We start from the raw sequence: 15,510 nt of genomic DNA on the forward strand, positions 1-15,510 counted from the left end.
CTTCTGAACAGCTTCTTCCCTTGTTACACAGCTGGGAGGAAGAGACTGTGTGGAGTCCACTGATAGAAAAGACAAAGGGACGTAGAGTGAAAGGAAGACATGGCAGTAGAAAGAGATAGGAGGGGAGAGATTATGAGTAGTAAGCAGTTCATTTGGTATGGAGACCCAATCTGCCATGGCTTTTTATTGGTTGTTATAAGGCACGTTGTGCACAGAACAACAGACTTGCCTTATTTGAATTGTAGAAAACTTAGAAATTTGAGCTAAAAATGTGAAAAATATAATTAATATTTTTAAGAGACTTATCTTTAGGTGTCTTGCATTTTTGTCTTTATGAAGAGTTGAAACTTACTTGATGATTTGTTAATGAAAAAATGAATCTCAGTTTCAATGATCTTGTGCCACTTTTGTTCTGCTTTTAGTGCAGAGGCATCTTCAGTGAGACTAGTTGGTCTTTTCCCTTTTCTTTTTCTTGTAAAACCTTGCCTACTTAGCACATTGTGAGTCAGATCAGACTGCTGCTAACCAAAAAGGAATATTATTTTTGTACCTTGGATGCTTTAGTTTTTTCTTATTTAATACGTTCTTTTTTTAGAGACATTTCAAACATGTGAAAGTACATTTAGAGTACCATGTAGTATGTTATTCCTACTGCCTATTAAGATGTCACCTGAGCAACAGATGAGGTCATTAAATAAGCTTTTGATAATTTAATTGGAAGTTTAAGTTGGTTTTGCTAGAGAATGGTGCTAGAATGAGAATACCCTTTAGCTGACATTCCTAATCTGTAGTATCTTTTCACCTCCACAGGAGTATGTGTTTTTACTTAAAAATTAGGTGAGCGCTCACTATGTACAGTTAATGTTGGTGAAGCTTTGTGCTTGATTCTTGTTGGGTTGCTTGGGTTTGGCTTTATTTTTGTTTTTCTTGCCCCTCCAACCCTCCCACCCGAGTCATGGCACAGCCAAGCAGCTGAATGCAGGCAGTGAGCATATTTTCATGTAATTGCTAATTTGCTGGGGATGGAAAAAAATCTCAAAGGAAACGTGAGCATGAAGAGGAGAGGTTGAGAGGTGAGCAGATGGAGTTGTATCCCTTGATGAAACTGGTAGAAACTGGATGAAACTGGTAATTGTGTGCCTTTGCAGAAACTGGTAGAAGGGCAAAGGCAGTGAGGGTCATGGAACTGTGATCCTATTTCTGCGATGTCTGGCAGTGTGTGAGGCAGAAGGATATGGAAGAGAGATAACACCTTCAGCATGTGAATGTGAATTTCCACAGAGTATATGTCTGAAGCTATTGTTCTTGGAGTGGAGGTGTTCTTTGCACTTTGTCCAGAGTTTAGGAACTCCAAGGAAAGTGGTAAATTGGAGACCACTTCCAAACCTTGCTTGAAGCAGCTTGAGAAGTAGATTCCTAACAGTTTCTTTTCTCCCCTTTTGCAGTGGAATACTTGTAGTAAAGAGTTTTGTCTTTCTTAAATGGCAGATTTTATAACCTGAGTTGCCTTTGTGTTCATTTTAAGTTGCATTTACTTTTAATGACATTTCTGAGAGTGCTTGAGGCAAATCAATTTGAGGCTTATTACACAAATATATAGGTCTTTTTCTGAACTTCACACTCTTCAGTTTATGAGTATTTCAGCATTGGTTTTTTTTTTTTTTCACTTTAGGTGTACAGGATTGGTACAACACATTTTTTATTCCAGATAAAAGTAGTGTCTATCTACAGTTCTTTATAATTTTCTAACTGCTGTCTGAGAATAGGACTGATTATTCTTGGGGCAGTACGGATCTCTATATGCCTCGGGTCTTATTATCAATATAACAGTAGGTACAAAAAGTGGTCCTTTTTAATGGAATCTGGTTTCACATCACCTTGATCTTTAGGTTTTTTGCTACATCTCAGAAGAGGTAAGGAATCCTATAATCAGTTCTATTTTATTAGATGAATTTCTGTTACTTAAAGACCATTTCTTCCTGCTACAAGCAAATCAGTTATGGCAACAATCAAGTAGCATTTGTCTTACTTTGGTATGTAAGCATTCTAAAATTTCTCATTTTTCTGTATTACGTTTTCAATACTATGTTAATAGTGCAATGTATTACTAATCTAAGATAAAAATAATTTTCAAACCATGATTCTGAGAAATTATTTAAATTACAAGTCAGCTGTAACAGATTGGCACTTTTCCTTTGGTATTAGAATCCTCTGCAGTGGAATTACTACAGCTATTGTGGTCCATTACAAGCACTAGATTACATCTTCCCATTGTCACTAATTCTGCATTTTGGCAGGGAAAAGAATAAAGGTTTGCTGTTAGTGTTGCCAAGCAACTAAAATATGAATTACTGCAATTTCAGAATTTTTCTTGTATGATGTATATCGCAGGGTTTCTCCTACCTTGGTAAAAGGCAGTCCAGATGAAGTTACACTCCACAGCTCCAAGAATTCTAAGATTAGTAAGTAGCTTAATTTCTCCCTGTGGAGTTCCAGTTCAAAATCAGAGACAGCCAGGGTTTTTCATTTCACTGAGGATAAGTATCAAAAATGGCATCACAGAAGATTGTGTCTTAAGAAGAAATGTGGGCAGATGGGGCATATTTTCTCCTTTTTGTGGACAAAGAGAACTTGCTATGCCTTAGTAATGCTGTGTGCAGTTATTCATGTTTGCTGCTATTTGGTATACTTCCTCTGAAGTACCTTTTCCCCAACACACTTAATTGATGGTAATGCTAAGTAACTACTGACATTTGAAAAAAAATTATTATGTGAAAGTGTGTGGAAAAGATGAAGTGGGGAGAGAATTAAGTGCATGTAAGTTGTGTTAAGGTTTATACTTGGGAATAGGTGAAGAGAGAATACATGCTCTGAATAACTTAGGTTAGTTGTTCTGGTTTTTTTTTCTCCTTTTTTTTTTTTTTTTTTTTGTTTGTTTATTTTTATTTTGTTCTCATTTTGTTGTACATTCCTGTAATTTTTTACTTCTGTGCAGCTTTTTCATTTTGCAGCAGCGGCTCCAGATCTCCTGTAGAACTAAATGGGTTTCAGGGTCACCTCAGCTGCCCTGAGTCATTCATTTCCTCTCAGAGCACATGCGCACAGCACAGCCACAGCTTCTTTCTGGATTCCTAATGTGTTTTGTGCCTAGGAAGCCAGAAAGAACCCCAACAGCAATAATGGAGAGTGTTTCTTTTTCTGCAGCCCTGCACAGCAAAGGTACAGAACAGCAGTTGGATAGTACCAGTGCATGGCGTAGAAGATGCTTTCCTGTTGACTTTATATTGGCTTTATATCCATATCTGCAACAATGTCATAAAATATTTCTTTATTTCTATACTATAGTATTTTTGAGGATTTGCTTTAAAAACCATCTACTTGTTTGATCAGACCTTGGAGTTCCCAGACATGAATGCATATTTCAACCAGACAATTGTCCTGAGTTTGGGCGAGATGAAAATTCACAAACTTTCCTGAATCTCCAGTTTCCAATGAGATGAAGCTTGGACGTAGTGGTCAGAGAAGAGCTACGTGCAGCTCTGAAGAGGTGCTGGTTCTGAGTGGTTAAATGGACAGCATTACTGTTTGGGATAAATTTGAATAGATAGCAGGGTTTGGCTTTTTTAACCTGTGTTCCAGTGGATAAGAGACTGCATAGGCTGAGAACACTTCAGATATGAGCACTTCATATGACCAAACTAGGAGTAGTTTGAGGAGGTGGATGTTCTAGCTCCTGTTTTCTTCAAATTTGAAACACACCTTTCCTTTATAAATGCTCATTTTCTTTTGGCAAATACAGCATTAGTTTGGGTGCAATATCTCACTAATTTTTTGTTTTGGCTTAATTTTCTAAAGGAGTTGATGACCAAGCTGATAACGGAGACACCCGACCAGCCAATCCCATTTCTAATTGATCATCTTCAGTCCAAGCAGGGAAACCGTGGTCAGCTTCAGAGAACATTGTCTGGCTCTGCTGCCCTCTGGGCAGAGAGTGAAACATCAGGTATGTTCTGTGTGCTGGAAAGGGATGGTCTCCAGTATAACCTTCCCGCACTTGATTTCCTGGATTCACGTGTACCTATTGAACAGGTACTGCTTAATGGTTTTGAGCATGCAGAATAAATCCAGTTTATCTTGCAGCTGCTGAATTTAATTACATTTCTCTCTGTCAGCTCAGCCTAGGTATATATCGTGTGAATATGCATCAGAGTTACAGAATGGAAACATCCCAGTCTCAGTGAGAGAGGTTCCCTTGCTGTCCTCTTTCTTTGTTTTCTTTTTCCCTCCCATGGTGTGTTTGTGCCCGAGATTAAACTCTATTGAGATATTTTCTTTAATAATACATGTTTTTATATACCTATCATCCCAACCCTTAATGAGGAGCTGCTATGCTACTTTATAAACTCCAGTGTGAATAATTTATGATTGTAAATCTTCAGAAGCATTAAAATAATATTCTGAAGTAGTATCTGCTCTGATTGTATAGTAGAAGTCTTGGTTTTCTTATTCTGGTACAATCTACTATTACAATATTAGTTTTAGTGTTTTAGTGTTTAAAAATTGGCTAATGATCTGTTTCAGACTGTAGAACTTAAATAGTTTCTGGTAGCCAAAGTGTTAATTTACTGACAAATCAACCGTTTATATCAAATACACAGTTTTAACACAGGCAGTAAAACATGTACATATTGTGGACATTAAGTACTTTTTCTTAACAAAAAATAGACCTTTATAATGAAAAGCATATTAATTTCTAAGTCTTGATATTTAAAAAGTGGAATAAATATAAAAGCAATCAGAGATAGGAGAAAAAAAAAAGAGCTGTCTTTAATTTGGATTGATATACCTTGGGGTTTTTTTGATTAATTATTTGTAAAGTCTTTGAAAAATGACCCTCCATATGTTATGATTATCTAATTTGATTCTTTTTAACAGAAAATAAAGGAACAAGAAGAGATTTCAGAAATTATGATAAGCCTTGGCAGGTAAATGCAAAAAAGCCTAAAAAGTCAAAGAGCGACCTTGCTGTGTCCAACATTTCTCCACCATCACCGGAGTCCAAGTCATGTAAGAAAGCTTCACTACATTAATAATTTGTGCATACTTTCCAACCTATAGTATGTTTTTCATTTGAATAAGGTTTAAAATGGAAAGCAAACTGTAAGCAGATGAAATGCCTATATATATATATATATATATATATATATATATATATGTTAAAAGAGTTTGATTCTTGCCTTAATCTCACTTGAATTATAAATATTTTATAATGTTGTCATCTGTAGATATAAAAGAATTTTGGATAGATTGATTAAAAATCAGACTAATATCTGGGTGTCATGCACTATTTTATGTTTGGATACTGATTATGATTTGATGTTTTAGTTTGCATTGCCATTTTGCATGTGTAAAATCTGTTCTGTTGATATTGGTCCTAACAGATTTTTTTTCTGTGTGTCAGGCAATTCAAAACTATGAATTATGAACAGATACTGTTCAAGGTATGGGAGTAGTGTCAGCAGAACAGGTGTACTGTTCTGACAGTTGCTGAAGGAATCTAAATGTACACTGAAAGAAAAGGCAGAGTAGAAATAGAGCAGCTGAAGAGAATATTGTCAACTGCCTGTAAAAAACTAGTGAAAATGAAAACAACAGGTCTTAATGAAATATGCTTCCTGTGTACTGGCTATTGAAGAAATCTAATTTTTTAACTTGATTCTTAATGTTGGGGTTTTTTCACAAATAAATATATTTACAAGATGCATACATACATAAATAGAGTTACACACCCAGGGAATTGTTTATATAAGATTTTTCTCCAAAATAAATTGAAAAATTAGATTTTCTTCTGTTGACTCTTGTAGCTTTTTGATATTTTTATAATAGCCAAGTCTTTATAATGCTGAGTGTGACTAAGTGTACCAGATGAGAACAGAGATATAGTATGGTGCAATAGAAAATTTGTTGTCTTTCCTCTAAAAGCAATATGGGAAAGTCTAGACTTAGAAGTCAAGGAAAATTGCCCAGTGACCTCACTAAGTCAAAATACTACATAGCAATGGGTAAAGTAAATCATGATAAATTTATGCAATAGAAATACTGTACTTTTGAGTGATTGTATGATTATGAAACATTTTTTACTGAGAATAAATAACTGCAACAAGTAAAAAAAGCTGTTACAGGTAGCTGTGTCCCATTGTACAGGATTTTCTCAAGATGATTTTTTTCTAGAAATTGAGTATTTGTCTCTTTTTCTTCTTCATGAAGCACATTGCTTGCTTCAAAAACACTCAAATGTGATCATCAATTCCATTGTGCCTCTCAATTGGGCACATGAATTTTTAAGTCTGTTCAAAAGAAGCATGTGTATTTTAATTTATTTTCAAGAATAAATAGAGACATTCCAATAAATGCTTATAGTCACTCAGTCTGTCTCTTATCTAACAGATTTGCTAGAAAACAGCAATTTATGGAGATCCACTGTTAGAAACAGTGGCCAAAAGGTATTGTGAGCTGTTCCTGTCATCATACTGTGTTCATTCCTTCTGCCTTGTACTTGCTTTTCAGACTCTGTGCTATGCATCAAGTTTCATGCCATCTCCTAAAGATCTCAAGTTCTCTGCCTTTATCCCAGATGGGGGGTGACATCACGTCACTCTTCTCAAACATGTGCCTACTACAAGTTTTGTGCTTGTTAGTCCTTAGGTTGTCCCATTAGAGGGACAAAGAGGAGGCTGGGCATTCTAAACTATCAGGTCTCATGTCAAGCAAAGAAATTTTTTATACATCCATAAAACAACTGGGGTCGAGGATATGTCCTTGTGGACTGAAGGAAACTTATTAATACTCTTTAGTTGGTAAGACTCTCAAGCTACTCAAGTGTAGAAACAGTGTGTAGGAGTGCAGCTTTGCCTACAAAGGAGGTAGAATTAAGATGTGCTTAGTGCCACTGACATTCATAAATACGTGGCACTACATGGGATTGATTCTAAGCATGCTGAAAGAGGAGACTAATATCATTCCAAGGCCATTCTGTCATCTTTGAAAGGTCATAGTTGTTGTGGATGTTCCTGATGATTAGAAAAATGCAAATATCTCATTGATTTTGTGGAAGGGCAAACCTCACCCTCTGCAAGGATTATTGGGCAAACTTTCCGGAAAGGTGTTCCGAGTCACAAGTGAGAAAATCTGATTTGGAACATAAAGCATGGATTTATGAGACCATATATGTCTGATCAGATCAACATAGTTGCCCTCTTTGGTGAAGTAACTGGCCCTGTAATCAAAGAAACAGTGATGGATGTTTCATACCATGACTTTAGCAAAACCCTTGTCAGCTTCCAGTTATAAGGATAACTCAGTTGATAAGATACGGACTCAATAAGTGGGCAAGATGATGCATGGAAAGTTGACTCAGCTGGTGGATTCAGGGGATTGTGCCTAGCCAAAAGGTACTGTGAGCTGTTTCTGTCATACTGTGTTCCTTCCTTTCTCTAAAGTCCAATTGGAAAGTCTGTCTTTAATGGCATGCTCAATGGACTGGTACTGAGATTGATGCCTTTTAAAATAATTTCCTAATGCCTTGGATGATGGGATAGAATTTCTCTTAGGTTTGTGGTTAGACCAAATTGCGGGAAGTGGTTGGTATTCTGGGTAGTGGGACTCCTCTTCAGGGAGATAAGACTAAGGAATGGGCTGAGAGGAACCTAGTGAAGTTCAACACAGGCAAATTCAAAGTCCTGCATCTTGGATGGAATAAGCCTGAGCAGTAGTGTAGACTGGGATTCGTGTGTCTAAAAGTAGCTTTGCAGAAAAAGGTGTGGGATGCTGATGGACAAGGACTTGGACTATGAACCAGCTGTTGCTGTGTGCTCATGTAGTGCTGAAGGTGACCTGCATGCCAGGCTGCAGTAGCAAGAGTAGAGCCAGCAGTGTTTGTTTTTGAGGTGGCATCTGGAGTCCATTGTGAGAAACAGTGATGTACTGGAGAAAGTCCTGTGGAGGTTCACCAAGATGATGACAGGGTTGGAGCATGTGATGGACAAGAAAAAGCTGAAAGAAATTGGTTTGGTCATACTGAAGAAATGAAAGCTCAGGGGAGATTTCATTGTTACCATCAACTAGTATGCTGGAGGGTGCATGAGAAGGCATAGTCAGATTTGTCTCTTCAAGAGTGTTTAGTGAGAGGACAAGAGAAAACAAAAATTATACTGCATGGGTAGTAAAATACAGGAACAGGTTGTCCAGAGAGGCTTTGGAATTGCCATTATGGGGTATATTTAAAACTGAACTGAATAGTCTAAACAACCTACCTTGGTAGCCTAGGGCACCAGTTTGGGCTAGAGGTACTTTCCAGCCTAATTATCCTCTGCTTCCATGCTTTGCTGTTTATGCATTTCAATTTTTTTTCCATAACACTGATTTATTTAAACCTTGATTAATCCTCTTGTTTTCATTCCTTACACCTGCAATTAGTTGTGTCTGCAACTTTTTGAAAATAGTTTGTATATTTGAACTACATTTTCTTTTAGTTGCTATTGCAGAGGTTGGTTTCAGACATGTGCCTTTTTGCCATATTTTGCTTCTCTTATTTTCTGCCAAATGGATTAATATTCTTATATTAATCTGTATATATAGATATAATCTATATATATAGATTAATATTCTAAATGTGTTTTTGACCTTTATTTCTGGTTTATGCCAAAACCAGTGGGTACCATGTAGCCCTTCAACTACACAGATCAGAAAGCGTGTTTAGAAGGAATTCTGTCCTAATATGCACACCATTATTCCATTTGTTTTGGGTCATCAGCTTCTACCTCTTGTACTTTTTTTCCCAAAGCATCTCCAAAGAGGTAGTAAGGACTCATCTAAAAGACAGAAAGTTTTGGACCTGCAGAGACCTAAAGATTTACTCTCAGATTTGTGTTTAAAAGAAAAGAACAAATTCCCACACCCAAGAGTCTAAAAAACACCCCCAAAGTGCCAAAACAAATCCAAAATTTAATGGAGTCCATCGACTGTTATGTTCTGTTTCAGAGTTTTTGTCTTCTGACTGTCTGGTTCAATTGATCACAACTTTGTACATTTATTCAGAACTGTCCTTTCATAGGAATATTTGGGAACATGAGGATATTTAGTTTGTTTAATTAGGAAATATTTTTTTTCCTTCTACAGAGTGATGTTGACTTCAGTGTGCATGTTATTGCTGCACAAATGTCTCTTCCTTATGCTTTCAACTTTTTTACTAGAGAGATACCTCCACTCCCTCCTGCCTGTTATGATGTCAGGTGCACCTGAAACACACAAACAGTTGTTAATATCTAAGCCATCTGACCAGTTGTTTGGTGTGTGCAAAACCAGAGTTAACCAGAAGCTGCTGCTGTTGTCTGGCAAGGAAGAAGCTTGGAGCTAGGGGTGTTTGTGTGTATATAAATGAAATGTTTAAATGATCATGTTCTGTATCTGAAGAAAAACAAATTTGGAAGTTTCAAACTAGTTTGTAAAACAGACTTTTTGTTTCCTAGCAAGCTACTTTTAGGCAAAGTAGGTTGACCTCTTCACTACCTCCGTATTATATCAGATTACAGATCACCCTTTAATGCTGCTTCAGTTCAGCATTCCCACCACATCCCATATGCAAGTACAGTGTTGCATGCTACTAGTTGCTCTCAGTCAGTCTAGAACTGTAACCATCATTCTTTTAGCCTTCTAATATCAGATACTATGTAAACCAGTTGGGATTGATTATCCAACAACTCCAACCTGAATGCAAGATTTAAATACATGAGTAATTTTACATTATATGATATATATATTATTATATGATATACAGTAATTTTACATTATATGATACATATTTTTGTTCTTTGAGATGTAAGATGGCCATACAATGCATTAGTGAAATGTTGGATTTAATGAGCAATTGGTCTGATTCTGTCTGCAGATCATGCATTGAAAAGACTTGAATGGGTAGATAAAACCAGTACTGATCTTGTACCATCATCCAGTAGAAAATAAAGGTGTGCTGATTTGTGGCAGAATTCATAACACAATTGTGAATGAATCTAATGTGCATTTATGGTCAGGGCACACCACCAGAAAATCAGAAATACTGGTAAGTGTGTCTGTCCAGTATCCTAAGATGAGATGGTGAAATCTCAGCTCCCTAAAGGGAAACTCTACGTCTTTCAATACAAATGCTACAATGTAGATGTAATAAATCTTCTGAATTATAGGCAAATAATTTCAAGAGGAAGTGTTATATAAATCTCTCAAATAACAAAGATGAAGTTGAAGTGTATCATGTGGTAAGAGAATTGAAATTACTGATATGATTTTGTGGAATGATTGAGCATAATAAATAAGGAGGGAGGTCAGAATATAATGAAAGGATTTTGCTAAGTGTGTAGTGACACGTGCACGTAAACGATTAGTGACGGACTTTGTGCATACAGAGGAGGATCATGTATTTGAGAAGATTCCCAAGAAGGGTCATATGGTGTTTGTACAGTTCTGAAAGCTTCCAACAAAGGCATTCATTTGAAAATTACCAGTGCTTGTTGATCCTACAGCTGAGAAGAGAAGGGTTTATGTTTTGAAAAAATCTGTAAGCAAGAAGGAAATGAACTTGAAAGAGCAAACATGTGCCACTTTATTCTACTAAATAGATGTTGTTTTAATATCCATTTATTATTTGAGAGACTAGGTAAGTAGGAAGAACTATGTCTTCTCTAGAAGTAATAAAAATTTCAGTCAGTTCTAATTCTGTTTAACTTCTCTGTTTTGATTCCTCAGAATGAGCCAAACCATTGTTGAAACAAATTGTATTGAAGCATAGAAATAATTCATGACAGCGTATCTATTTTGGTACCTTTTCACTGAAGTACAAAATGGCTCAGTAAAACACAGCTGATTGTCCACCAGCATGCAAAGCAAATTTCCACCATGGTTTTGACTGATTTCTCACTATTCATCTAGTGAGCTGCAGTCTAAGCTTCCTGTGTTTGTGAGACATTTCTCTGAAATGAGCAACCAGGTCACTGTCTTGAGCAAGTGTCTGTAATTTTCTAGAACAAGAGTCTTGAGACTTTCTTTTTCCTCATGTCAGTTGGTCCATAAACTTGGCAGCTGCTGATCCTGGAAACTCCACAGCTGTCAAGTAGCTTATGTCCCATGATAAATTATCATGCTTATCCTTATCCAGCTTATGTCCCATGATAAATTTTGCTTCACAAGCATATGGTTTCTCAAAAATCCTTTTTTATTTCGAAAAAATGTGTTTTGTTTCAAACTGATGTGGTATAAAATTCTAGCTTGTGGACATTTTCTGCAACCTGGAAGCTCCAAGATTTGGTAATTTTTTATGTGGTTTTACTGTATTAAATTGTTGCCTGTTGGTATTCTGGTGGTACTGTGAGAATTTTTCGGTGTGACAAGTTCAGCATAAACATAGAAAGTCTGTCATACTGCTAATGAGTGATTGCTGTAGAATATAGTGTTGGCACACAGAAGGATGATGGTAAGATGACTGCAAAAGGACTCAGAAAGAGAGAGAACTCTTTATAGAATTTCTTTTCTAGTTTGTAAAAAATTATATTTACAGGTAGTAATAATTTTGAAAAAATACTAGGTGGAACATTTTGCTTTCTGTAAATAAGCAAAAAAAAGGATGAGAAGTGCTGAAGTTGTGCTGTTTAATTTGTATATGCTACAGTCTTTGAATGGAGTCAACTTTTGTTACACAAGAATTTAAGTAACTTTTAATTGATCTAGAAGTTCTTAAACCAGGGAATTATAAAGTAGTGTTTGAAATTTGTAAGTATCAACAAAAAATTACAAGCTGCTCATCTGAGTAGAGACTATTCATACTCTAATACCTTAAAGTCTGTATGTATTTACTGGGAACCACTGTAGCTCATTATTTCCATTGTCCTGAGAAGGAAATAAATTACTTGCCTTTTTTGAAAACAGAGCAGAACAAGACTTCAACTTGCTCCTCTCTTCTCTTCTCCTTATTGAGAGTTCTTATGTTCCTTTCCTTCTATTCTTATCACTGTAGGTCTTTTTAAATGTCTCTTTTGTCTTCTGTCTTTGAGAATGTCTGTAATTGCAGTCTAATACATTAACTTCCCTAATAGCCAGGTTCCTGAATGAATATTACAGATCAGGATATACTCTGGGTTGTCAGAGTCTCCATAGATGTCTGTTTTGAAGATGAGTTGGTTTATGTCTACAGGAGGTAAAATCATTTTATTTGTGAAGGAATGACTTCAGCATAACTTTGTCCCATTTCTTTACCTGGAAAAGGTGACTATTGACTTAACTCCACAAGAGAAAGTTAAAGCTGATCCAAAGTGGAGCAGATTATGTATTCACACAGAGGAAAGTCAGCATTAAGGCAAATTTCAATACCAAGTTATTTAACATATTTTGTAATTGCTAGCAGACTTGATGTATGAGCATGATTTCCCCATACCATCATAAAAGCAGTCTGAAGTCCCAAATTATCATGAAACCACCTTTTTAGCACAATCTATAGGAGTCTGTAAGTTGCCTTCTTAGCATGTAGAGAAAATTATGTTTATAAGCATAGATTAGTTGACAGCTGTCAAATTAGTAAAAAAAAATTTTGAAGCTGGCCAGGATATTTTAGGCTTTTCTTTGAAATTATTTTTAAGTAAATGGTCAGCAACTAGTAAATGATGGTTGGTAAAAATGCAACTGGTCCTTTCTGGTGGAAAGGTGGACTAGACATCATCATCTTCACGCCAGCATGGTAATGCTGTGTTTGGAGACAACCCAACTGTTGCATTTCTTGGCAAAAGCAGCAGCTCACTTAGTTCTGAACACTGGCAAAAAGAACATGTTAAACTGCAGTTCCAGAAACGGCATTGTTTTTGTTTTCATTTCTACAAATTGTTAAAAATGTTCACATTGTTCAAAGAAGCTCTGTTCATTGTGTGTCCTACATATCTCAGACACTCCTCTTCGTTGTAGGTAAACTTAGCTCAGCAGTTGAGATACTGTTATTTTAAAATTAAAGGCTTTGGGAATAGATAATGAGCAGCAGATTGTAAGCTCAGGTCTGTGCTTCCCAAAGGTTGAGTTTGTTTAAGTAGTGCAATGAAGATTAGAGGCTGTACGACATGAATGATAAGGACTTTCTTTATTTCACTGTTTTTTATGAACTTTATGATTTTTGAAAAAGAAAAAAGTTGTTTTAAAAGGTGTATCTAAAATATTTTTTTTCTTCTTGATAAAATAACTAGCAAAGTCAAAAGTTACTAATTTTTCTTTCAACATTTTTTCTTATTGATCCCTAGGCACCACAGTTCTTTTTTGTTGTAAATTAGATACCATCATGTACAATATTTTAAATACATTTTTTTATACGTTACTTTTATTATTTTCAATTATGAATGTTAATTATCCTGTTTACCAATTAATTCATTAAAGAATAATTCAGGTATGCATTTGTTCACAGATGTTTTTACTTCACATGGACCAAAGAAAATATTTCCAGCAATTAAAATAAAGGGATAGTTAAGTAATTTCTACCCAAGATACTTGGGCTTGTAAACTTACTGTGAAGATTTTTTTCTACTGTAGGAGTCTGAACTACCAAATCTAAACTTCATCTATATATCTGTGTATATTTAGTGCCAAGGTCAATAGAACATCCTAAATGGGATTGGAAGACAAAACCGGAGAACCATGATTTTGATGAACTAAATCATATTCTTCAAGAGAGCAAAAAGCTTGGAAAAGCCCTTGAGAATCTGTCTCGCAGTAAGTTGATTGATTTTAGTTTTTTAATGTAACCATGCAGCCTGAATTGTAATTTGGAAGCATGTATCAGGAAGGTGGTCTTCTATTCAATGAAGACCAAGGTCATTGACATCAGCACTTAAATTCCTGTTAAGGTTTACAGATTGTCTGAGATAATTCAGGAGCTCTCCTGGAAACTGAAAATACTACCCCTGCACCACCTTTTTTTTTTTTTTTTTTACTTTAGTTTTCTACCAGTTTAGTGAGCTGAATTAGCTCATAAGGAGATCAATGCAAGAGGCTGGTTTAATGAAAATGGTGGGAACATGCAGCAGGAAGATTACTCCTTTGTGTGGTAGTTAAATGGATTAACCTTTGCAAAACCTTAGCCTCATTGATGGAGTTCAGACCTGTTATTGAAAAACATTTAGCTATTTTGTAGCCTTGATTTCATTGACCTTCTAGTTTTCCAAAGAAATTACAATATTTTAAAGCATCTCAAATAAATACTCAGAAACATGAAATACTGTTATTTCATAATAAACCCCATGTATTATCCCTTAAACACTCATGTAATGAACAGCTCTGAGGCTCACTGGATATGATCAGGAATACCTGCTCTTTTTTTTTTTTTTTCTTTTTGCTTTCTTTCCTGTAGAAGAGAATTCTGAAACACATTTGTGGTAGCAAATACTGCTAACAATTTTTAAAATATGAAATGATGACAAGTACTCTTTGCCATGCTACATGAAAACTAGGTGTGACATGATCTGGGAGATACTTGTGTGAGAAACATTTATTTCTTCTCTCATTAAATTTTATCTCTGGAAGTTCTTGATTCACTGGGGAATTTACAGTAAGTGAGGTCAGAGTGAGCTGAATGAGGAACAGAAGATTTGTTTTGCAATTAATTTTGAGATTCAGCATTTTTTCAAATTGTGCGAAATACCTTAAACTAGTTTTCCCAAATCACACTCTCCCAAATGTTTTAGGTTCATCACAACAGTTAGATTCTGAACAATTTTCAAACTTGTACTATAGTTACAGAGCTTTTTTGAAATACTTTTCTAGTTAATTGATCTATCTGCCTATAAGGAGCTCTAAACCAACTCTGGTCAGCATCTCTGATTTGCAGCCTCACCGTTGCCTGACTGTGATGGATGTGGGTGTCATTTTCAAGCTTTTCTCCTTCAGAGGCTTGTAGCCAAGCTATGCACAGATGCAGAAACAAAATTCTGAATTTCAGAAAGGGTTATTTATTCACTCTCTGGAGATACAAACCAATCAGATGGGAGAGTTCAATAATTAATGCCTAAATTCACTCTTCAGTCTTGCATCTTTGTCTTTCCTTCAGAATATTGTGAAGTTTCCACTTTTACCTAGAACTATGCCTATACTTCCTTATACCTGAAATAGATTTTGTAGCATTCTGTACCTCTCCTTGCCCCACAGTTTTTTAACTGGAGTGTAAAACTCTGCAGCTCTGCTGGGTCCTACACTTGGACTGGGTGAATGTACCTGGTCACCATTGTAGGAGTCTGTTTTTCATAGTTATTTCACAAATGAACATTCTTCACTGTTTCTTGCTAGTACTTGATGCTTTCTGGTGGTTTGTCAAGATAATATGGGAGTTGAATCCCATCCCCCAGAGTGCTTTAAATCACTCACAGCCTGTAAATAAGTTCACTTTCATGAATGTGCTCTCTATTTCTTCATCCAGATCATTAATGGAAATATTGT

General features: G+C 35.9%; 1 protein-coding gene across 10 annotated transcripts in view; it reads left to right on the forward strand.

Moving 5' to 3' along the window:
- The window catches only part of CUNH8orf34 (chromosome unknown C8orf34 homolog), a 150,776-nt gene that overhangs the window by 20,511 nt on the left and 114,755 nt on the right, over positions 1 to 15,510 (forward strand). For 9 of the 10 annotated variants that reach the window (XR_011678113.1, XM_071420693.1, XM_071420660.1 and 6 more), the window contains exons 2-4: positions 3,856 to 4,003; positions 4,936 to 5,067; positions 13,663 to 13,791. Coding sequence is in view for 9 of the 10 variants with exons in the window: in XM_071420660.1 (XP_071276761.1) it covers positions 3,856 to 4,003; positions 4,936 to 5,067; positions 13,663 to 13,791 (409 nt within the window). In the remaining variant the exon portion in view is untranslated. The remainder of the gene's footprint in view (positions 1 to 3,855; positions 4,004 to 4,935; positions 5,068 to 13,662; positions 13,792 to 15,510) is intronic. The other variant, XM_071420705.1, reaches the window with a different exon arrangement.

The sequence above is a fragment of the Agelaius tricolor genome, unplaced genomic scaffold (assembly GCF_023055355.1).
Source record: "Agelaius tricolor isolate 1412-34295 unplaced genomic scaffold, bAgeTri1.0.p SCAF_2, whole genome shotgun sequence".
NCBI lineage: Eukaryota > Metazoa > Chordata > Aves > Passeriformes > Icteridae > Agelaius > Agelaius tricolor.